At 39.4% G+C, this 18304-nt stretch overlaps 1 protein-coding gene across 4 annotated transcripts in view; it reads left to right on the forward strand.

Annotated features, from left to right (window-relative positions):
- Nucleotides 1-18304, forward strand: part of INPP4B (inositol polyphosphate-4-phosphatase type II B) — a 606962-nt gene that overhangs the window by 428533 nt on the left and 160125 nt on the right. For all 4 annotated transcript variants that reach the window (XM_059722033.1, XM_059722036.1, XM_059722037.1 and 1 more), the window contains exons 13-14: nucleotides 4049-4179; nucleotides 11992-12096. In XM_059722033.1, the coding sequence (XP_059578016.1) occupies nucleotides 4049-4179; nucleotides 11992-12096 (236 nt within the window). The remainder of the gene's footprint in view (nucleotides 1-4048; nucleotides 4180-11991; nucleotides 12097-18304) is intronic.

Genomic DNA, 18304 nt, shown 5'->3' on the forward strand with positions numbered 1-18304 from the left:
CTCATCATATGATAGTTGCCTTTATTTGTGAAGATTGACGTAAAAAAAAAGGCATTAAGCTAAGTAAGTAGCTTAATGTAAGTACAGGTTGGATGAATGGATTGTAAAGTGGACAGAAAACTGGCTAGACTGTCAGCCTCAGAGGGTAGTTATCAATTTCTTGATGTCCAGCTGGCATCCAGTATCAAATGGAGTATCTCAAGGGTTGGTCTGGAGGGTAAGTTTAGGATTCAGAGAGGCCTTGACGAATTGGAGGATTGGAGCAAAATAAATCTCATGAGGTTCAATAAAGATAAGTGCAGGTCGGAACAATCCCATACACCAGTACAGGCAAGGGACTGACTGGCTGGGCAGAAAAGGACCTGGAGGTTACAGTGGACAATAAGCTGAATATAAGCCAGCAGTGTGCTCTTGTTGCCAAGAAGGCTAACAGCGTACAGGGCTGCATTTGTAGGAGCATTGCCAGCAGACTGAAGGAAGTGATTACTCCCCTCTACATTCTACAATGCTTACATTTCGACTTCCTCTTCACTCCGACAGCTGAGCTGTACCTTTCTTTCCCATTTCCAATGATTCCTGTTTCTTCACCATTCATTAATGTCTGGCAAACAGCAATAAATGAGGCACTGTACGGTTCACTTAGAATCCCTCTGTTACTCCCTCTCTCTGCATATACATTTTTGGAGTATCCCAGGACTCATGACAAAAACACCTGGCTCCAGTCATGAGTGGGGAGGGAGATGTAATTAGCACATGGATCCTTTTGCAGGGGTACTTAGAGTAGACACACATACTGAGCAGTGCTGAGCTTTGAGGTCACCTTACCTTGAAATGGTAAATCAAGAGCCTTTGTCTGTGGACTAATATCATGCATAGTTTGTACTATACATGAGTACAAATATGCTGCTTAAAAATGTACTTATGGAGTACCTTTGCTAAAACTTGGAGCAGTTTCACAAAGGGTGAACTGCATCAGATCTAAATAGCTAAGTCTATGGGTCCCTGTAATAATTTGTCTATATTCCACCTACTAAAGGGATGCTTATTTCAAAATCAGTGTTTTCAAATTTTCTCCATGGTTCTGTGCGCTCAAGGAGAGTAGGGTTTGACAGTAAAGAGTGAGGAAGGGGCTGCAGGGGAAAGAATTGGGGGGGGGGCAGAGGGCAGGGGGGCTACCTGACCCTCCCCCTAGATTTATTTTCCCTGTTGTAGCAGTAAGGGGGGAGACGCATTCAAGGCACCTCCAATAATTATATTCTATGCCTAGAAAATGATAACAAATTTATCCCTTTTCCATATGTATAATCTAAGTATTGGGAGGTCATCTTATAGATTCATAGATGTTCGGGCCGGAAGGGACCTCAATAGATCATCGAGTCCGACCCCCTGCATAGGCAAGAAAGAGTGCTGGGTCTAGATGACCCCAGCTAGATGCTTATCTAACCTCCTCTTGAAGACCCCCAGGGTAGGGGAGAGCACCACCTCCCTTGGGAGCCCGTTCCAGACCTTGGCCACTCTAACTGTGAAGAAGTTCTTCCTAATGTCCAGTCTAAGTCTGCTCTCTGCTAGCTTGTGGCCATTATTTCTTGTAACCCCCGGGGGCGCCTTGGTGAATATAACCTCACCAATTCCCTTCTGTGCTCCCGTGATGAACTTAAAGGCAGCCACAAGGTTGCCTCTCAACCTTCTCTTGTGGAGGCTGAAAAGGTCCAGGTTCTCTAGTCTCTCCTCGTAGGGCTTGGTCTGCAAGCCCTTAACCATATGAGTGGCCCTTCTCTGGACTCTCTCCAGGTTATCCGCATCCCTCTTGAAGTGTGGCGCCCAGAATTGCATGCAGTATTCCAACTGCGGTCTGACCAGCGCCCGATAGAGGGGAAGTATCACCTCCTTGGATCTATTTGTCATGCATCTGCTGATGCACGATAAAGTGCCATTGGCTTTTCTGATGGCTTTGTCACACTGCCGACTCATGTTCATCTTGGAGTCCACTAGGACTCCAAGATCCCTTTCCACTTCCGTGCCACCCAGCAGGTCATTCCCTAGGCTGTAGGTGTGCTGGACATTTTTCCTCCCTAGATGCAGCACTTTGCATTTCTCCTTGTTGAACTGCATTCTGTTGTTTTCTGCCCACTTGTCCAACCTGTCCAGGTCTGCTTGCAGCTGTTCCCTGCCCTCTGGCGTGTCCACTTCTCCCCATAGCTTTATGTCATCTGCAGACTTGGACAGAGTACATTTCACTCCCTCGTCCAAGTCGCTGATGAAGACATTAAAGAGTATCGGTCCAAGGACCAAGCCCTGTGGGACCCCACTGCCCACACCCTTCCAGGTCGAAACCGACCCATCCACCACGACTCTCTGGGTGCAACCCTTTAGCCAATTCTCCACCCACCGGACTGTGTAGTCATCCAAGTCACAGCCTCTTAATTTGTTCACCAGTATGGGGTGGGATACCGTATCGAAGGCCTTCCTGAAGTCTAAGTATACGACATCCACCCCTCCTCCTGTGTCCAGGTGTTTCGTAACCTGGTCATAAAAAGAGACTAGATTGGTCAGGAACAATCTGCCTGCCACGAACCCGTGCTGGTTTCCCTTCAGCATAATTCCCTTATATTCCTCCCTTATATTCAGGGTTGTCTTATATTTGAGTAAATATGGTAGTTAAATGTAAATTTAACTACCACATTTATTTTTAAGATGTATCTAATAACATCAGTAACTGAATTTAAAAATAAAGTAGAGTCTAATCATACTTACTTCTACTGGCATTGTTTTGAATTTTGTTTTTGTGTTCCAGTTCAGTATAAATTCAGTCTAATCATATATACTTGAAGTGATGATGGCAAAATATAAGGAATTAAAAAAAAAAAAAGGTTTTGTGAATCACTGGCTCCTGTCCAGAATTCCTTAGAATTGTTGTTAATTTTGTTTTGTTTTTTGGGAGGGTGGGGGTTGGTTTGTTGGGTTTTTTTTACTAATTGACAACTCTGAGAAAGTGGTTCATAGAAATTATGTTAAAACAATCTCTCAGCTTCCAGTCATTGTCTTGTGGCTCTGTATAAACTAGTGGTAGAAGTGAGCAAAACTTTCATAATATCATTCAAGTTTTCTTCTGAACAATTCAGTGTGGTATAGAATCAAAATCTGTACTTTTCAACGCCTTTGAAAATTGTGTGTGTTTTGTGTGAAGCAGGGACACCAAACATTAATGGAAACTTTAAGATAAACTTGAGTAGCAGGTTGGGGGAGAAAAAACAGAAAGGCCTAATTCACTATAGCTGCACTTGTTTATGTAGGATATTAAAGTGATCTCAATTTTGTTCAAGTCAGCTCTCAAAAGAACGCACAGGAAAATGAATAATTTGCTAAAGGATTTCCTTTTGGATTTTCAATGATATGTCTAGTTTCCACAACACTGGTATTTTGACCTAGTGAATGCAGCTGCAAGGATGAAGATTAAGCATTAGAAGAATGCATCCTGATTCAGCACTTGATAACAGTTGAAGGGGAGAGGAAAATGGTTGTTGGTTTTGCTGATGTTTTTAGAAATGCTGCATTTGGGTTTCTTTGTATAGGGTTTTTTTCAGAGTAAGAATAACATTTATGAAAGAGAAATAAAGTATTGAGGAACTTTATGCCCAGCAAAGTAGCAGTTAACATGTCTTCACAATGCTGATTGAGGGTTCATTTCCTCCTTGTCCCGGAAAGAGGCATTTTTTTGGGATGCAGAATAGTCCTCATGCCACTGAAGTTATGCCTACTGAACACCATTTTCTTCACAACTCAGTAATACTGTTCTTTGAGAGCTGAGCTCATTTCACATAGGTCACGAAACAGATGTGAGGTTGTAATGACTTTATATTTAGTATTAGCTGATCTCCATTTAAAACAGAAACTCCATCAAAAGTCTATTTGAAACTTTGTATAAAGAACAGATTAATAGTTTATAACCATTAAATATTAGATTTTTCTTTCAACAAATGGAGCTGTTGTATGTTTTCTTAACGCTCAGTAATTGGGCTAATGCTATATTTTTTGCCTTTTCATACAGGAATCAAGAACTAAAAGAGTTGGGGGAACTTGCTCCTCATTGGGACAACATGCGTAAAAGTGTAATTGCGCACTGTGATCAGATGTTGAACATGTACCAAGACACTCTTGCAGAACTTGGGAAGCACACAGGTATGAAAATAATCTCCACGGTCCTTCAGAAGAACAAATACCTAAGTTAATCAGTATTTTATATGAGGGTATGCAGCAGAAATAAAAGCACAGTTAATCATAAAATGATAGAAAAGTAGGACTGGAAGGGACCTCTGGAGGTCATCTATTCCAAACCGCTCCCAGAGACAGGAAAATTCCTATGCAAACCATCCTATGCAAATCCATTGTTTAACCCATTAGTAAAAATATGTAGTCAACTCTGACACACAGCCACAAGACATAACACCCTAACATGCCAGAGGTAAAGCAGGGGGACAGTGACAGCCAGTGTCCTGCTGCTGCAAGTGTTGTTAAAATGCACTTAAGAGATCCAAGAGCCCCCACTACAAAGCAAGCCAAAACCCTCTACAGTGGGTACAATTACACGTGCAATTAATGCAACTGAATAAACTCCAGTGCAGTTTGAGCTGGAGCAAACTAATCCTGACATGGAGAGCGGGCAGCGAATGGGGCCTGTTTGATTCAGAAATTCGGCCGATCCGGCAGTGGCCAAATCTCCAAATCAGATTTGGCTGCATCAATTCAGAACAGTGATTTGAATCACTGAATCAAATCACTGTCCCCTGAACCATGCATGCCAACCCTAGAAATGAGATGGTGAAGCTGTGCTCAGGGTATTGCCCAGTCCCTGCTGTCAAGCATATTAGAGGCAGCTCTTAAGAGCATCTGCATCTTCAGCACCCTCACTGCATCTTCAGCACCACTTTTCCACTTTTGTCCTGTGCAGAGTTAAAATGGGCAAGTGGAGTGTGCTGTACAGAGGTGCCACAGGGACCAGAGAAATAGACATGCCATAAAAAAATATTTCTTGATAAACATTTCCACCAGCATATGTGGTCATGTATGCTGTGAGCCTACCATTTACTGTGCATGGGTTTTTTTTGTAGAACACCATTAAAGCCTACACAATTCCCTGCAGGTACAAAGTTTTGCCTCTGCATAACCAGTTGGGAGACTGCAGCTTGGAATATTTGTAAAAAAACAAATACAGAAGAGATGTGAATAGTAATTTTAAAATTCCAAATAAAGATTTGGGATATATTTTACAGTATTTGCCTATTTCTATTTCCAGCTTTTATCAGTTCGGTTATGAAACTGTCTCTTATGTGTACAAAAAAATATGAAGCGTCTCAGAGACAAATCTTTCTCTTCCAAAATGGTAATGGTATGAACAATTCACTCATCCTTTTTGTGTCTCATTTTATTTTTAAAATGATCATGATACCTAAATGTGATTCGGTGCTTGTTTACAAAAGAGGCTGTCAAACAAACAATTCCTGGATCCCATCATTTAAGATTTATTAAAACCATACTCTGGAGGTTATATTATATGGCAATTACATGTGGATATAAATAGTAAAACCCATTTGGATCACAATTTCAATAACCTATTAATCATTTAAGAACAATGGATTTCTTATTTACACACATGCACCAAAAAAAACCCCTCTCTAGATGCAAGTATTTAGAATAACTTCCTGTTGGACTGCAAGCTGTTAAACATTAGGTAGTCTGACTTTCAAACATATCATTAAATCTTTAATGAGCTAAGTGAGTTTGAGCAAGTTGATGGTTCTGATTTATTTTTCTTAAATGTTTTCTGAGATGGCCACTAGGGATTGTGAAAGCTAAGATTACTGAAGAGAACAAAATAAGCATACATAAAAAAGAGATGAGAAATAAAGAATGAACGGATAATCGGAAGACTAACATTCAGACCCTTCCTTAAAATTCACTTCTGCTAATTCTTTTTGTATTAATCAATATTGAAAGGTATTTGTTGATATATGTAAAAACCTGTCTTTTTCACATTAAGCCACAAAAAGTGGCTTAATTACTGTTTTGAGAAGGCCATTGTAGCGGAACCGTTGAGATGTGTGCACACTGAAACCATTTTCCTTGCCCCATATTTTTATTATTTTAATTCTAGTTTATTAAGATGCAGGTAAAGTTAGATTATAAATCTTTCAGAATACTGGCCTTTATATGTGTTCTGTAAGGCTATAAATAGATGTTGTCAAATGAAATGGATCAGCTGTTCTAGGTTGTGTCCCGGTATAAATGATCCACTTTGTTGGGCAAAACATATACCACCTGTTGTCCCACCCATTGATCTTGCAGGACAACAGGCAACGTTTTCCCCACTTAGAGAAACGAGCCCTGGGAATCCCCACAGTATGTCTCTGTAAGTAGAGAAACTCCGGCTTTCCCTGGTGCCCCAGATGCCACACCAGAGCAAATTGGAAACTGCAGCGTGGTCCCAGCACTGTAACTGATTGGTGGTCTCAGCCCCAGGACTGAGTTAGATACTTCAGTGTGATCCTGTAGCTGGGATCACACTGAAATGTTGACAGGCACCTGGGAAATTACAAATGGGGGAACCCAGGCAGGCATAAAATTTATTATGGTAGCACAAAGGCAAAATCTGTTTCCACCCTAAGGTCTCTAACATGCTTTTGAACACTACATAAATGCATAATGTGCCATACCAAGGCTCCAAACTTTTATTCTGATCCCTTTGAGAGTGCAAGATTCATCCCCCAAAGTAAGGTATACAGGTTGCTCAAGTGAACCTTCAGAAGCCAGGGTGGTTTGAAGGCTCACAATATACATGTTGTCTTTGGACCCTTGGCTGAGGACTTGAGGCAAAACACATTTACACTGATGTAATTGACCTTTACACTGGTGTAATCAGACAGTGGATGCCAAATGTACCATAGTAACTTGAATCTTAAACTACCCCAGGAAAAATCAAAGGTAAAACTAGTGTAAATTATGCAGAAACGCCTTGAGTATCTGCAGTTGTTATGAGGTAACCATTTGTTATGGTCAAACAGGCTAATACCTGCTCCTCTGCCCCCAGTGGCAAGGGGCTATAATAGCAATTCCAGCATAGCTGAATGCCTGTCCAGTCCGTATCTCAGTGTAGTGTACTCATCAGTGTATAAAACCAGAATAAATTGCACCAGTGTAAATGTGTTGTGCATACAGGACCTGAGATTTTTTGTTTTGCTCTTAAAGGTATGTTTTTGCTTCAGACTCTTATGGGTTCCTTAAAGTAGAGTTTTCCATGCTGAGGTCGAATTGTAGAAATTCTAAATATATTATCATACACATTGGTGCAAGGATGAAAAGGGCAGTTTGTACTGTTTCAAAAAAGTTTTGCATTCTATCCCAATGTACTATTAACAGTGAGCTTATCTGTATCATTTTTACTTGATCAGTGTATACTGAATATGCCGTTGGTTATGTACTGCAACCAAAATGGAAAACGAATAAAACTGAAACTTAAAAAATATTTATTATTGACTTTGAAGTCATCCTAAATCAGCCATGAGAGTTGCCCTTCCTTATCTCTAGCACACCTTATAATCTGCACCAAGACATCCATATTGTGCTGCTTTTCTCTCAAAACATGGCAGTAAGGTATACTCCAGTTTTCTATGTAAAACCTTTTTAGGAATATCAGTATGTCTTCAGAGTACTTGTCTCTTCTCTGGGGTTATCTCTGGTTATGGGTGGTTGAGAGAAGGAGTGGCATGCAGGAAGACAGGAACAGGGAATAGTGGGACTGTTGCTGGCAGATGTCCTCCACTCAAAGTCTGCAGTGTGCAGATGACTTCTAAACATACAGCTGAAAGTGGAGGGCTAAGCAGGAGTGGGACTGACCAAGTTCAACAGAGCTTCTGCAGCTGGGCTGGATGGCCACCAAGGGAGAAGCATAGTGATATAGATAGTCGGACAGGCCTGGAGCAGGGCTGTCTGACTGGCAGCCCATGGGCCTACAAGGGATTAAGTTGCAGCCCCTGGGCTCTCGTCCTACTGCCTCCCCTCCCTCTCACCCTCCGTTCCATTGCTTCAGCTGCAACAACAGAGAGAGTTTCTGAGATCCTCTTTCTTCCTCTGGCTGATGCTTCCTGGTGAGGTAGTGCAGTGAGGGGCAGAGAGAACTGAGGGTGAGTCCAGGGTCGTGCGATACAACAGCTGGGAGGCTCCCGGGTGGGCATACATTCAGCAAGGGGGTGGGGAAAGTGGAGTTGTACTCAAGTGTTCCAGCAGAGTTGAGGGATCTTGCTCATGCTTTCTAGCAGGGGAATGAGATTCACACTCATGTGCCTGCCCTATCCAGTGGGGTGGGGGAGACAGTGTGCCCACTGCAGTGGTGGACAGAGGGGTACTTGCACACCCACATGGTACAGTCAGGGGGGCTGGGAGGCTGTGTCCATGTAGCTTTAGAAGGCTGAGAATTTGCACAGTCCTGGTCTAGCGAGTGACCTTAAGGTTAACTTAACTATCAGGAAAGATGTAACTAGCGTTGTCATTTTTCCACAACCTGAGCTTATTTGACTGCCTTAATTATGCATCTTTATTGGCAGTTTTAATTATTACTGTACTTCCATTTTTTCTTTTGAGCCAACTGTATAGCCATCACTGTGTGTGCATAATCATTTAAGAGATGAAAAACAGATAATTTAACTGTAAAGTTAGGTGGCTTATATATGACTTTTTTATTTTTTTTTAACTATTGGGCCTCAATCCAGCAAAGATTTATATGAACACTGAAATTTATACTGTGAATGGTCCTTTTTTGATTTATGTGTATCCATTTATCTTTCTGTAATATATATGCTGTTTGTGGATGAAGATATTTCATTCCATTTCAGACTTCCCTCAAAAATCTCCATTTCAGTTTAAATTATGAATTATTTATTATAAATTACTCTTTGGTGTCTTAAAGTTTGGTACTCTTGAGGTACTGAGTGCCTTTTTGTGAGATACTTATTGCTCTCAATTTGGGTTCCTAAAACCTGTGAAATTCATGATGTTTCCTTTGTTACAGTTGTTATATCTGTATCGTGTGCTAAATTATGTTTCTTATTTATAAAATGCACAGGTATTTATTAGGTGATATCTCAAAACCAAAGGAAGGCATCTTTCCCCATGTAGCTAATTTAAATCTACATCATTAGGATTGTTGTTTCCTTCTTGTCTACTAACAATATTAGAATGTGTCCCAATCCCCTTCTCAATCAAACTGGTTCAGACTGTTCGTTTACTTTAGACCTACCAATGTTTTTTAATAGCCTTCTTTGATTAATCCTGACAAAGTTTTAATGAAGCTCTCCTGATATCTTCTATCTTTGGTCTGTAGAACTTAGTATCTATAGATTCTCTGTATAGACCATTACTTGTTTCTGCCAGATGTTTTTCTTCCTGAATCAATTCTTCTATTGCACAGAGATTCATCTTTCCATTCATTGTTTTCACAAATTTGTCCCTAGTCCTTTTCATTAAAATATGATAATGCTGAGTAAAATATATATATATATATATATATATATATATATATTTATCTGTCTTGGAATACAAAAGAAAAACAAGTAATAAAGTATTAGATTTATTATTAATATATCAAAGAAGAAGGGTCCAGAAATCTCAGTGCTCAACTATGTACAAAGATGGTTTATTAACTTTTTCATTTGTATTAGTAAAAGGAAAGCATGAGATTAAAAGAACACTTTAAAGGTTGTCTAAACCAAAAAGAATACCCGCAGTAACCTGAAAATTGCAAATTTAATTTCACTATTTAATTTCCCTGAATTTTTTCCACCCAAATAAGTATTGCTTCAGTTTGAATGAAAATGGGCCTTTGAAAAAGGAAGTCAGAAGAGTATTTTCTGCAAGAAGCGTAGATTATAGTAGTTTTAAATATAACGTCTGATCAGAGGCATAGGAGATGTAAATTGTTACATATTGCACATCCAAAAAAACAACATTAAGAGAAACGTTATTAAGACTTCAGTTCAAGTATGCAAGAAGTACCAGAATTAAGGATGCTTATGCAACATTAATTTGGTCCACCTTATATTTATTCATTATGATACAAACTTACATTCTGCTTTCCTCCACAAAATCCTTGTATAATTCAATGCAGAGGCTAAGAGTAGTTCTGGAGATGAATTTGGTTTCCATAGTAAAGAAGGCTGTTGTCAGTGGTCTGCTTAATTTATTATATAAGTTAGAAAATGTAAAATGAATGAGTCAGGAACTGTGGTTAAGCTTTTGAAATTATTTTGACTGAGAAATAGAGTTTTAGGGCAGACCAAAACTGTTTATGAATGTGTGTTCAGTTCAGCAAATAGCTTCTGCCAAAAAAGAACAGTTTTGAAAATGGCAAACTATTTCTGTTTCTAACCAAAAGTTTGCGGTTTGTTAGCGTTACCAGTCAGTAGCAGTCAACCTGAGCCAGCGTTCTCCCCAGCTGAGGTCTGTGACTAACTGCTTTCTGAGTAAACTAGTCCAGAGTAACCACGGATAGACTGGCCTTATGTGATTCTGATTTGTGGCCAGTAGGTCTGTGATTTAGGGCAGCATCTATAGTTATTCTGTGCTTATTAACGTTGATGTTTTTGGCTGTTTCTCCAAACTGCACTCCATCTTTTGATTTTCTTCTTGATTCTTGACTTTGACCCTGAACCTCAGTCTGTATCCTGGTTTCAAAACTTGGCCCTAACTTCTGATCTGGGCCACTGGCTCCCCATGCCCTTTTTCAGAGATTATTTTTATTTTTATTTTTTTCTGGCTAAACCAAAAATTTTAGTTTTTGGAGTCTTTCCTTCAGTGCAGACTTTCTGTGCAGTGCTTGATAAGTCATTTAAAGAAGACTTTTACAGGGGATAACTAATTGTGTATACCTCATCTTTCAGGTGCTTAGCTTGAAAAATCATGATCTGTTTTTCTGAAGTGATTAATACTCAAAGGGAGCTCTGCTTTTAACATACAAAATGCTATGTAGTGCTAAGTACTCTGCAGATCAGGTCCTGGATGTCAGAGTTAATGGATGTTTTTAACCTTATAGAGTTTGTGCCTCAGTTCATTGTCTGTATAATGGGCATCGTATGGGTAGAATTACAATATATTCATTATTCTCTGTGAAGCACTTTAGTGACACACATTGTAGAAAAAACCTGTAAGGAAATTCTCTTTTCCAAGCAGGATTTGAAGGGTTCATTTAATAGGTTATGCCACCGACTAAAAAATATCCAGGATTAATGATTATTTTGCTTTCTCTTTGTGAGCGTTCTCCATTCTATACACTGAATGAGGTATGGGTCTTGTGGAAAAAAATAATTTGTGATTGTCATGAAAGACTAATATAATCCCCATGTGCAAGGGTATCATTTTGAAGTTGCACAAGAAACTTTCATAACAGTGTTACATAGTTTCTCATAATCTTCTACTTTTGATGTGATGAGTATGAAGAATCTATTAATCCTCCTTGAAAGCTAATTTAAACCTACTGAAATAATATAAGCCACTCAATGTATTTTTGAACTTTCTGGGAGGAAAACAATGGCATAATCACTATAAAAGTTTTGATTTAAAAAAAATATTAAGCATTCCTTTGCCTATGCAAATGTGTATCACCTTTGCATGGTGCCCTTGTATTTTAGCACAGTATAAACATAATATGTGTTAATTCTGGCATCTTTTCCACCATGCTACAGACCGATTGCAGACAGCAGGAACAATGTCTATCACCTAGAAAAAAATTAGATTGGTTTGTGAATTAAAAGCTGTTTTGTCGGCTGCAATATGGGTACATGCTGAGATGCAGTTAGGAAGCCATACTTTTCTTAATACACAATTACACATTAAAAGCAAATTAAAGGATGCTGCTGACATAAACTATTGTCCTCACATTTTAAAAAATGAGAAAACATCTGGTGGGTGCTTAAGATAATGATTCTTTAAACTTTTGTTTTCCAGGATCTTCCTTCAAATCAAGCTGTAGTAAAGGAGAAAAGACACTAGAATTTGTTCCAATAAATCTCCATCTGCAGAGAATGCACGTGCACAGTCCTCGGTTGAAAGGTAAAGTATATTCTACCCAAAAATGCCATGTATAATGTGTCACTAGATGATTTGTATAAACAGAAAGTGTTTTGTTTTCTTTTTCAATTGTATGCATTTTAATTCACAGCCTTGCTGTTACAAAATGTCTTATTTCTTCTGTGTTATACTTCTGTTACCAGAGAGACGCGGTGATAAGACAGATGAGCTTTCAGGTGAACTGTATATTTTCATTAGTATTAAAACACTTGTTTATGTAGGGCCAACTTCTGGTTACCTTATGGAAAGCGGAATTTTGTCTTTGATTTTAAAAGAACCAAGAATTCGCCAGTATTTAAACACAGAAACCATAAACATGGTGCCTGAAGACGTATAATGGGAAACTGGTGAAATAGCTCAGTTTCCTTTTAGTTAGGCTCTTCAGTAGGTTTGCATACAACTTTGCTGGCTTTAGTAGTGGGAGTATAGTGAGAGAAATATTCAAAAGGTTTATACATTTCTGGAGGCAATTTTGTGTGAGCTGTGAAACTATTTGCTTTTTGTTAACATTCATGTTGGGAAACTTGTATGTATTAAAATACTTGTGAGAAATGTTTTTTTTAAACCATAGCTAAGATTCATATCGTCACAACATATGCAGAAGTTATTTATGAAGTTTAGGTAAACCAATCAAAGAAGGGATGTAACACCATGTGATTGTTGTAACCAATTACATGGTTCAAATACTCTCAGGGATACATGTTCAATATCTAAAGGACTACTCATGGTGAAAAATTTGCAGGTATACTGTACCCTGGAATTTACAAAGATATTTCATAAACAATTTCAGTTTCAAATGCAAGTTTCTAAGAAATTCAGTCTGCCAAGTTGATGAGAAAGAAAAGAACTGAATTCCACAAATACGTTGCATGAATGAAATGTATATCCAGGTCTAATTAAAACTATTTTTCCCCTCTCTCAGTTCTCATGGTTTAGTGTCTATTGAATTTTGCTTTAAAATCTCAGTTTGTTAGAACTTAGTGTAAAAAAGGAAGAATGCTACACACACCGAGTGATGGCATGTTTATACAGCCCAGTATAATTCCAGGCTATTTCAAGCAGTAGGTGAAAAGCTCCAACTGGGCTACTTCACCCTGGTTTTCTGGGAGGGCATACTAGCTCTGAAGGAGCACCACAGTAACACTTGGGTAATTTCTGTATGGTACTGCACTGTGATGTGTAGATGCATCCTGAGTTGTGTGAAGTCATTTAAGATTAGAGCTTTGAGACAATGAGTTGGGAATAGGAATGGCTTCAGCCAGAAGCTCTATCACACTACCAGTTGTGACAAACTAAGCTGTTGCTTACGAAAGCTTATGCCTCTCTGAATTAGTTTATAAGGTGCCACTCTGTCCTGTCTTCTAGCTGTGTCATGGTGCATTATAAAATCAAAATGAAGCTTAGAAACTCTGTTAAAAAAATCTTTTGCTCCAGAGATGCAGCAGCTTTCACGTTACCATTTTAATGGGCCTTAAAAATGTTTCAGATGGAGATCTTTTTTGTGTTTAACAAAAGCCTGAAACTTAACTACTTTCACTTTCACTTGCACTTGAGTTGCATTATTTCCAGGCTTACATAACTACAAGTAGTTATTGGGATGTTAGGAATGTTTCTGGAGGCATTCAGCGATGTTTCTAGATCAGGGGTGGGCAAAATATACCCTGTGGGCCAGATCCAGCCCTCCAACTGATTGTGCCTGACCCGCAGGCAGTTGCAAAGTCATGGGATCCAGCTGGTGGGTCATGCCGGGCATGTCCTGGCCTCTTCCACAGCTTACACCAGCTCCTGCCTCATGCACTGAAAGCAGCGCCATGTGGGCAGTGGCATCAGCTGTGGACATGGCCAGCAGATTCTGTGTGCAGATCAGGGCTTGGGATTTCTAGCCTTGTCTGGTCTCTCTGAATACCCACTGAAGCCAGTCCAGGTGTGGCTTCTGGGCAGTATCCAGAGAGGGAATCCTGACTCCTCTTAATCCTGTGACCCCAGCTGTGTCAAAGGGGAAAGAAGCAAGTTCCAAGCAGCAAAACAGACAGTTCCTCTTCAATCAAGGTATTTAGCTGGGGGCAGAGGTGAAAGAGCAGAAAGACCATGACCCCTCAAAAGGGTTAAACAGTCCTTTTGTCCCCAGTCCAACCCAAATATCCTTGAATACCCAGTTAGCTCAGCTGTTTCCTTGCTTCAGACTCTGTCCAACTCCAGGTGAAAACCTTGCTTTGTAGGCTGCACCATCCCTCTCTTTCCTGGAAGTCTCCCAGGTGTCACATCCAATCCTCCTGTGCTGCTTCAGGTCCGCCTTTTCTCATCCCACATGCAGGTAGCTCTGAGTCCTAGCAGGGACTCTAGCTCTTCTTTCCCCATGTTCAAGCTAGTCAGGGAAACTGAGGCACGTAAGATCATGGTTATTGTTTGGTAATATAGTCTTAATTCCAAAGGACCTTTATTGAACTAGCTGTAGGTCTTATTAAAGAAAAAGAAAAGGTATGATAGGTTTTGGATTATAATGCAATTTGCTGAGATAGTATGTGATGAAGGGAGCAGCTGAAGTTTGGTGTGTAGGTAGGAAAGTCAGCCTATAGGATAAGTTGGGGACTTGATGATGGGATTTTATATAATATATTTTTATTATGATTTTTCTCTAATGTGTTTTCTGGATTCGTTTTCCTTCCTTTCATATGTATATGCTTTGCCACTACTCCTAGTGTCACTGGCGTGTGTGGCAAGAGGGAGAGGTATGAAGGTGTCAAAACATATAGCTCCAGCACAGGTTCAATATCTGCTGTGATTGGGATGGGAGACTTAACTCCTTCCTTTTGTGTATAAATTGATTAGAGAACAATGTTGGAAGTTACCATCTTGCAGGGCAGTACTTTTTCTAGTTAAACATTAGGTGTCTTAGACTAGTAGCAGGGATTTCCCAGTGAAGGGCCTATAGCTCCATCCCTGGGGCCTTAAAGTACATTGAATGTAATGCAAATCCTATCGAATTGGAAGTTATTGCAAGGCTCAGCAATTAGTTTACTATGATCATAGTCACTACATTGTTTATACTTCCTAAATTATGATCATCTGCCTAGGGACATTCATGGTAGGCTTGTTCTGATAAATTTAAAAATAAGTAAAATAAAGGCAGCGCACACATCACCCAGAATACAACTGCAGTGATGATGTGCCAATGTACAAAAAGGTATAAAATGTGTTTTACTCACTGGGCCATTGAGACTGCCAAAAGTCAATAGGATTGGGAAAAGCCATGTTTCATGTTCCCTCCATATGTTTTTTACAGGGTATTTTTTCAGTGTCACTTATCTATGCTTACTGCAGAGTATTCTACTGGTGCTGCTTGCATATGGTTTTACTATCATCTTAGTCACTTAAAGAAATGTTGACAAACAAACTCCAGTATAGTTAGGAAAATATTGCCTATAGACCTATCACATTTTGTTCTATATTGTGAAACAAATGTAGAACATATAGCTTTTAATATCTGTATACCATATTGGCTCTGCCCAGTTTCTGAAGGGCTTAAGAACCTGTGCTGTTTGTATAAGTCATAGGCATGGGCTTGTATAGAAGGTAACATGAATGGGAGGGAACGTGTGTAACCATTTGTATCCTATACTGTGAATATGCTCCTCTTGGCAGGTCCTTGGGAGTTGTTTACTTTTAAATTGTTGTGTAGAGTTGTTGTTTTGTACCAGAAATGAAGAAACAGCATATCTAAGAGACCGCATGGGGATTTAGTAGGCAGAATATACCTACACACATTTCAATTTAACCAACAGCCTGAAGCTAATGCCTCCATTTCTCTGAAAGTACTATCATGTTTTTAATGACCACAAGTTGCACAGAAGTTTAATTTATGCCTCACCCAAGGACCACAGCTGTCCAGTGCTGTGCTGTTAAACAGCAACTCAGAAGGAAGGTTGCCACTTGATTAAATCATGATTAACATTTATTGTTCCAGCACCTGACTTTTCCAGAGCAGTCTTCTTTTCTTTTTGCCATCCCATTCTGACCCCTTTAGGCTGGGAGATAAAACATTACAACCTGAGGTGACATGATTGTCCAAATTTGGGGTTTGTTTAAAAGAGTGAATTAAGTTGCCTGAGAAAAATTCCAAATTTTTGTCTTTCTGTCCACCCCTTAAGGAGGGTTTTTGGTGGTTTATTTTGTTTTGTTTTTTCTATAAGATGTGGTTATCTCAGTGACATCAGAGCTAGATGGACACATTCCATTAAGCTCAGTGAAATTCACAGATCTAAAACATTAACTATACAAAGAGATGCTGCACTGCAGTCAGTGGCTGTCTACATGGAGGCAGAAGTCTGCTTACGCATACCTCTGCAAGATTGGGATTTCAGACTGTAAATTCCTTGATACGGGAATCATCTTTCTATTTATATGTGTTTATACTCAGTAGGGTCCTAATCCTGATTGGACCCAGAGGTAACAGCACAGTACGAATAATACATAATAGTAAGTCTCTGAGCGTCAGGGTAAGGATAAATAATTTCTGAGCATATGTCCTATCTGGCTGTCACATTACATTTAGTTTATTGAAATAGGTTTCCTTTGACAGGCACTAAAGACTGATGCTTTGTGTCAAATATATGCTGTGAGCAGTTCAAAGTAACTGATAATCCTTTTGTGGAAGTTGCACTTTGACATCCAGTAGGTATTTTCTCATCTTATGCTTCACTTGTCATGTTTCAAAGGGCATCCAGGGTATTCTTAAGGGGTTTGCAGGAAAAAAAAATTAGCATGTAAATGTTAATAGAGATAGTGATTAAACAAGCTGATGAGTCATAAAGCTGCCATTAACCCTCAAACTGTCAGATCTCTTTAGTGTTTTGATACAAAATGGGTCTTAATTTCATCTACCAAATGTTTCTTGCTTAACACTTCAAACTGACATGCTCAATGTCAGTTCTTGAGCAGTTGGTGATTACGTGGGAGGAATGTTTGATGGCACTTAACAAATGCAAATATGCACAATATTCTGTGCTTTGTACACTTCATATATTTACACTGAAAAGGACCTATGCATGATCTTAGAATCAAATATGAATGATTAACTAGCACCCACCAAAAACCTCCCCCTGTTGTATGTTCAAAGTAGGGCAACTGTGCAGTTCAGTGAGTATTGATTTAAACAATGATATAATTTTTAAGCAAAAAAGAATGAAATGCAGTCTTGAGCACTTGACCAGTACAGGACTTATTCATTAGTAAAGTTTCAGTTAACTATTCAAATTTGTACTGAAGAAGGCTTTTAATGAGTCATGGGTTCTGTACTGGCTTCCTGTTTTGGTATGAATTTCACCCCAAAATGCCTGCTTGTACAAAATATATGAACAGGCTCCTTGGCACATGCAGTTTCACTTTTGTTGGAATATTTGGCTTTCTTTGTGACAGATATGGTGAATTTGTGTATGTGTTGATTGTATGAACTTCTATAGACACCAGAGGGTTTGAAGACAGTAAACTTTCATTCAGTTATTTAATCAATACTGCTGTCTTTTATGTGTGTGTGTGTGTGTGTGTGTTTCAATTACTTGAATATATATATCAAAACCCTCTGAAATCAGAAAACAATATTTCATTTTCTTTATCCATTTAGAGAGCGCCTTATTTGCTGGGGTGGGGGGGAGTTTGTGCTTCAGAGGTTGTGTTTAAAGGTGGCTCTGGCTTTTGTTTATTTTAATATCCATACAATAAACCTGCAAGATCATTAGAAATGGATTGGATAGGAAGAACCAAAGGGAACCATACATTCTATCCTGCACTTACAGAAAATCAATCCCATTTTAACAGGGAAGAAGCAGCTCAATTCAGAAATATACAGACTTTGCTTGCACTAGAGAAGTGCTCTTAATTGTATTCATAATTTCTCTCACATGTATTCCTAGTGTCTGGTAAGTGGTGCCTATAATATTTCTTGAACCCTAAAGGTTGTTTTCTTACCAGCAATAGTCAGACATAGATTCATAGATGTTAGGGTCAGAAGGGACCTCAATAGATCATCGAGTCCGACCCCCTGCATAGGCAGGAAGGAGTGCTGGGTCTAGATGACCCCAGCTAGATGCTTATCTAACCTCCTCTTGAAGACCCCCAGGGTAGGGGAGAGCACCACCTCCCTTGGGAGCCCGTTCCAGACCTTGGCCACTCTAACTGTGAAGAAGTTCTTCCT

This window comes from Alligator mississippiensis, chromosome 2 (assembly GCF_030867095.1).
Source record: "Alligator mississippiensis isolate rAllMis1 chromosome 2, rAllMis1, whole genome shotgun sequence".
In the NCBI taxonomy this organism is placed as follows: Eukaryota; Metazoa; Chordata; order Crocodylia; family Alligatoridae; genus Alligator; species Alligator mississippiensis.